The sequence below is a fragment of the Thunnus albacares genome, chromosome 21 (assembly GCF_914725855.1).
Source record: "Thunnus albacares chromosome 21, fThuAlb1.1, whole genome shotgun sequence".
NCBI classification, from domain to species: Eukaryota; Metazoa; Chordata; class Actinopteri; order Scombriformes; family Scombridae; genus Thunnus; species Thunnus albacares.
Genome location: NC_058126.1, coordinates 27,048,628 through 27,054,952, shown reverse-complemented (window position 1 = coordinate 27,054,952; position 6,325 = coordinate 27,048,628). Strand labels below are relative to the sequence as shown.

Genomic DNA, 6,325 nt, shown 5'->3' with positions numbered 1-6,325 from the left:
ATCCTATTGGTTTACTAGATTGTCAGTCTACGTTGTTAGTATCCTGGGGTTTCTATTGGCTAATGTTGCTGTCAGTTCATGGTGACGATGCGTGTGCTTTTCCTGGTGCGCTGTTGCAGCAGCGAGTAAAGTTGACATGAGCATGACTGAGAGGTTACAGCTTATAGCTTGTGTAGCTGCAGTTAGATAATGTTACATGTCGTGTATAGCCAGCTGTTCTGCGTTTAGGAGCAACAGTCTTGCAAGCATTTCAAGCGGATTTAAATGACAGAGTAATTGCTGGTTTATAGCTAGTAAGCGTCAATAGGCTTTCCACTGTTATTTTGGTCTCTTTTTAAAGACTGGATACCCTTGACTGGTGTGGAAACCAGGTGCACCTACAAGTCTATCGCTGGATATAAGTTGGCTTTTGTTAAAGGTAGGCATTAACTGCGTAAAGCTGCAGCATATCTACGTTCACACCTAACGTTATATAGTCATACCGCTTTGAAAAGCCGCTAGTTTCCCTGTAAGCTGTTTGGTAACATCATTGAAGGTCAACATGTTACATTGTAGCAGTGTTACATATAGCAAGAAGGAGCCAGCCGTGCCAAACTCAGTTGAGAAAACTAGCATTTACATAAGACGAGCCCACTGTGAAATGTCCATGACAGGTCGATGCGGTTTATTATATTTTTCGACTAGACAAAGAGCAACTTTTCAATTCGGCATAAATTTAAATACAATCTGAAGCCATTTTAATAGTAATAGAACAAAAAACTTTCAATTTCATTATAACTTTACTTTTGTATTCCACCAAAACACAGTGTGCTTAGTGATATCTAGTAAACCTAAGCTGAAGATAAGACTGCTGCTGAAATTGACTGTGGGGTCATGGAGTCTCATTTTTGACATGTTACAGTTGGGACTATGAATATGATGGATCATATTTGATTTTGAATTTATGTATTTTTTGCAACTGGTTGCATAGATTGTGATGTGTTTTCTTTTGGGCCCTGTCAGAAATGGAAAGGGTTAGGCCTACATTAAAACATCACCTTTTTTATATGTTCTCCTTCAAAACCTTTGAAAGTTTAAAAAGTCAAAATCATTTTAAGAGATTTCTTTGACACATAAAATAGCTTAAGAAATATTACATCTGGACGTGTTTCCTAAAATCGTTCTGAAAACCTCATAAGAGAGAATTTCTACTGGTGTGATATCATCCATGAGGTTCATTGCAGTATCATTTCTGCTGCTACTTTTTCTGCATGGAAATGCAATTAAAAATGCCAAATAAATCTGAGTTGAAATATGACTTACTTAGTCAAAATAGAGCCCAACTGCTATAACAGCTGGTTTGAAAATATCTACTGATATTATCTTCACACAAGATACATCGGTACCAACATGTCTGCTAACAAATAACAAGAAACTGCAGTAAGGACAAATATGTGTGAAGTAACTCATGAGTTTTGGTAAATGAAGGACACATTAATGCATGAAGATGATGATTTGTCACAGGCAACAGGTTATTTTATAAAACTCCACCTTCTACTCCATTTCATTTTTATTTTACTTCATTATATTATAGATCAGATTTTTTTAAGGTTTTATAAGATGCTTTTTTATATGACTGAATTTTCAAGAAATGCTTGTAGCCTGTAGGTTTTGTTTTTATTAAATAATGAATGCCGTCTGATGATCAATATGGATATTAGCCTAAAAAATCCAGCATCAGTCAGGCTCCAGACAGAACGCTGAAACAGAAACAAGTTATTAATGACATTTCTAAATGAGATGATGGAAGCACCAACACACAAGTTTGCAAACATACTAAACATGTCAGGCTGAAGTTTGGGAGAAATCTGTATAGATGATGCACAACATGTGTACAACATGTCCATTGAATGAAATGACACCACCATAGAAAAAGCATGGTGTCATGGATTATATATATTTTCAGTAGTTCACAGGGATCAAGCATGTATAGACTGTTTTATTATCATGCATGTTGTGTTTCCTGACTTTAAGAACATTTAATATGATTCAAAATTGAACACTTAGCCCAAATATTTAGCTGTTAACAGTTTGATGATATAATTGACAAGCCGTTCTGCTGAGAACATTTTATAGAACAAATTATGAATTACTGAAGAAAAAGTGAGCAATAAATGAGCTGATAATAACTCAGTCAATGTGGTGCTTTACAATCTCATGTCCATCAGAACATGATGAAACAGCTGTAGTTTTTCCTTTCATTTGTATTATTAGTGATAGTAGAGAGACGGCTGGAGGACCCAGGTCACCAGGATGCCCCTCAGTCTGTCACTCATACTGCTGAGTAAATCTGTGTCATTGATTCATCCCTGTCAGCTGCACTTTTCACCCTCATAAAGTTTTCCAGATTCCAAGGTGTCATTTTCAAATGTTTTCTTTTGTCCGACCAACAAAGAGATTTCCAGTCATATAAAACAGAAAGCTGTACATCCCACATCCCAAGCTTTATAAATGACTTCAACAAATAACCAGTCATTAAAAGTGATGAAGGTTCATTTTCTGTGAATCTCATTGTTGATCAGTTTGGTGCTACAATAAAACTCTACATCTGTCAGTTCTCTTCATAGTCTACTGTCAAAAAGCTGATAAACCCACAGGTCTTCATATATCAGCGTGATGAGCAGTAAGACGTTCTCTAGTGTATGGAGGACATATTTAGAATGTAAAATAACACATTACAGTTGGTTCAGCAGTTGCCTTCATAACAACATATTTGACTTTCAGAAATATGAAAATGATCTGAGCCGTACAAAGCAGAGGAATATTTCACTTCATGACCATATCAAGCAATGACCTATACACACGTTACCTTCAAGAAAAAACTGAACCTGTTCATATTGTCCATCTGTACACAGATTCAAATGGAGAAAAATGCACGAAAAGTTCGGAATCAGGACATTAATCCATGCATCGAAGTAAGCTGACCAACATTGACCTTCTGCATGTTGTCACATATCTGCCTGCTGCTGGGATGTGACGCTGTCTCTAACTCTCTCTCATGCTGCTGCTTCTCTTTTTCAGGAAACTTCTGCCTCCCAGAAGTGTTTGGATGCCTACAACTATGACAAGAGCATGTGTTCAGCCTATTTCCAGAGATATAGGGACTGTAGGAAATACTGGGTAAGTGTGTTTTACCCAGGAAACAAACTGAGTAGACTGCCAGGAGAAAAGTTCAGCAAGTGTTCAGGACATTGAGTGTGTTGTATTTGTGCATGGGAGAGTACTCACCTGTTGACAGGTGGAAGACGATGAGGGTTGTTGGCTGGAGTATTTGCACTGTTGGTGAGAAGAAGCAGTGAGTGACACTATGGGCTCTTACTTTCATAAACTTAGCAGCACAGCGTGATTCACAGTCTAGTGCACCCTGCCCAGTCCACATCATAATGATCCATACAATAACATCATCACAGAGACATATGTAAACTGACAGTAGAGTTTCAATGTGCTCTAGTATTTTTGTACTCTCTGCCTCTAAAGGGCTGTAGTTCCAAGTATGGGTCCACATCCAGAAACATATACTACCCATAATGCAACAAAGAGCATCTTTTCATTAGACGCTCTCTGCCATATAAATGTCCATCTGAATCCAAACCTATGCTCTTCCATCAATGTAATGTTATAAGTGTCTCTTCTGTCTGAATAAGAATCACACAGAGATTCAATATAACAATATGCTGCTATATTGTCATTTCTTATGCACAAAGAAAATCAGGTTAGTCAACCAGGAAACTATTTTTATTTGTTGAGAAGATTCTTCTTATGACAGATTAGTCTTTTTTCTCATTGCAGGTCAAAAGTGAAATTTAAAAAAAAAATCAAATGAAAGAGCTACTGTGTAGTTTGTGTCCACTAGAAGTGCTATGGAGTTGGACCCTGTTTTATTTTAGAGCTTCAGCAATGAATTGATTAGTTGATCGACAGAACATTAATCTTAATTTTGACAAATAATTGATGTAGTTATTTTTTAAGCAAATATGCCAAAACTTTGTTGGTTTCAGCTTCTCACATGTGATGGTGTAATGCTTTTCTTTGTCACTCAGTGTAGTAACATGATTGTCTTTGGGTTTTGGACTGTTGGTCAGACAAAATAAGACTGACTCTGAGAAATTATAAGTTTGTTATAATTATAATGAAACTAACATTTTTCACTATTTTCTGACATTATATAGACAAAACAATTAATCAGTAGATTAATCAATAATAAAAATAATCGTTGCAGCCCATTTGGTGTTACTCCACTGATCTACAGTTGCCAGTGATGCTCCCTCTGTGTACCAGTGGCCGCTTTCATGAGAGCAAATAAAATAAAATAAAGTTTTAGATACATTTGTAAGCCCTACAGTCTCCCTCTTGTGTGCTCATGCATGAGTCACAAGTATAGTGATGGATTGGATTTGATAAATGTGTCTCAGCTTGCATGTTGCAAATGAGTTGAAACAACTGGGCCCCAGGTGCCAAATATCAGCAGGCTTTCTGTAATGGTCCTGTTGTGGGAATGAACCTGTAAACATTGATGACATCACAATGACACCATCAGGGTATCAGCCAGTCAGTGTAAGATATTTATTGTTGTTGTGTTTGTTTCCTTGTAGCACAACATCATGCTGCAGAGGAGGAGAGACGGTGTGAGCCCTGATATGCCCACTGCAGCAGAGAGGCAGGAGATGCTGGCTGCCATCGGTGGCAAACCCTACTGACGAGTCATGAAGGTCACACAGAGACACTGTGAAGACCAGAGGACGTGTTCTACAGGTGAACACATTCTGGTGATGCTACTACACTGCACGAGCTGAGTGTACACTGTAATGCAAGGTCTGACCTGTTGTCAAGCTCTGGTCACATGGAAGAGACTGCCTGTAGCCTATCTCTGTTCTGAAATACAATGGAAAGAGAGGAGAGGCACACAAGGCAAGACCTGAGATTGATTACTGTTTGAGTTTTGATAATGAAATGACATGAACGGACACAATGTGATAGGAATAAAAGAGATTTTCTGTTTTTGTTTGGAAGAAAAAGTGTATGTTTTGATGTGTTATGCTTGAACCCATGTGTTCAACTGTATTATTCACACAACACATACTCAAAGTTCAGCCGGCCAAAAAACAACCTATAATTACATTTACGCCGTTATATGCCACTTTCCAAAACAGTTACAAATCACTGTTAAACAATACTGATGTTTTATGATGTGACAGAGCTGTGGTTGAGGTCTGCTGAGGTTCAGGCACAAAAACAACTTGGTTAGGGTTAGAGAAAAGATCATGGTTTGAGTTAAAATAATCACTTGAAATGTGGTTTATACTTCCTTAAAGTTAACAACCTTTGTTGTCATGTCAACAGTAAACACTACAACGTTACAGTTTTACATGATGCTCATGGTTGAAAATGGAAAGCGCACAATGCTCTCCTGCAGCAAAGTCCACTTTTTGTCATCCAACATCAGCCATCCACCCAACCGGCCTCCTCCTAACAACAAGGTAAAATCATCTTATCAAGTCACCTTATGTTGACGTCATCATCACTACGGCTGCTAGATGGTGTAAACGTAACTATAGCTTGTTTTTGCCAGCTTGAATTTTAGACCTATACTGTGTTTTTTCTTGTGAGGACGGGCTGAATTCACATCTATGACATCTGCAGTAAGCTGGTATCTAACTCAGCAACCTGTGAAGGACATCTGTGGGACAACAGACTGTTGGACAGTTTGGTCAATATCAGAATGACTGTGATGTTCTTTAAAAAATAAAAGGAGAACGTGTTTTGTATCTACATCGTTGTTTGGTTCATGTTGGATTTGTCATGCTGTTTTTGAATGGCTATATTTCTTGTGATTTTTTTTTTTTTTTGCATTTTTTGCTATTTTGGTGCTGATATTCTGGACTCTAAAAGTTACAAAAATGATCAGTTCTCTTTTCATTTTGATCAAAGATGTCAGATGTGCTGTAAATGTTAGAGGAATAAAATGAGTCCATTCTGAGCAGAAATGGAGAGATAGAATTTCATAGTAAAGACTAACTTTGTTAGATATCCTTATTATACTGAATGTCTAACTCAGACTGCAGAAGCCTCCATCAGCTCCAGTTTAACTTCAGATTGGATTGAGACACAGAATGAAGATTCAGTATTTTGTCCCCCATCATGCATTGGAGGCATTCTAACACGGGATCACTTCACCACCAGCAGGCACAGGAAGAATGATTATGTTGTTGTCACTTAAGGCAAAAAAGTCAGAGTCAGTTTCTAGTGATGAGATAGGTGCATGTGTACACATCATAGACTGTATATA

General features: G+C 37.7%; 1 protein-coding gene across 1 annotated transcript; it reads left to right on the top strand.

Moving 5' to 3' along the window:
• Positions 1 to 77: 77 nt before the first annotated feature.
• On the top strand, positions 78 to 5,808 carry chchd7 (coiled-coil-helix-coiled-coil-helix domain containing 7). Its single transcript, XM_044340314.1, has 4 exons — positions 78 to 418; positions 2,895 to 2,954; positions 3,061 to 3,159; positions 4,632 to 5,808. Exons 2-4 carry the CDS (start codon positions 2,901 to 2,903, stop codon positions 4,734 to 4,736), a joined length of 258 nt encoding a protein of 85 aa, XP_044196249.1. The 5' UTR covers positions 78 to 418; positions 2,895 to 2,900; the 3' UTR covers positions 4,737 to 5,808.
• The last annotated feature ends 517 nt before the right edge of the window (positions 5,809 to 6,325 follow it).

What these genes read in the sequence shown, in the direction of transcription:
- chchd7 (XM_044340314.1), top strand. Translation starts at nt 2,901, where the DNA reads ATGGAGAAAAATGCACGAAAAGTTCGGAATCAGGACATTAATCCATGC. An exon ending in ACATTAATCCATGCATCGAA is followed by an intron (nt 2,955 to 3,060) that starts GTAAGCTGACCA and finishes TCTCTTTTTCAG; the next exon opens with GAAACTTCTGCCTCCCAGAA. An exon ending in GGGACTGTAGGAAATACTGG is followed by an intron (nt 3,160 to 4,631) that starts GTAAGTGTGTTT and finishes GTTTCCTTGTAG; the next exon opens with CACAACATCATGCTGCAGAG.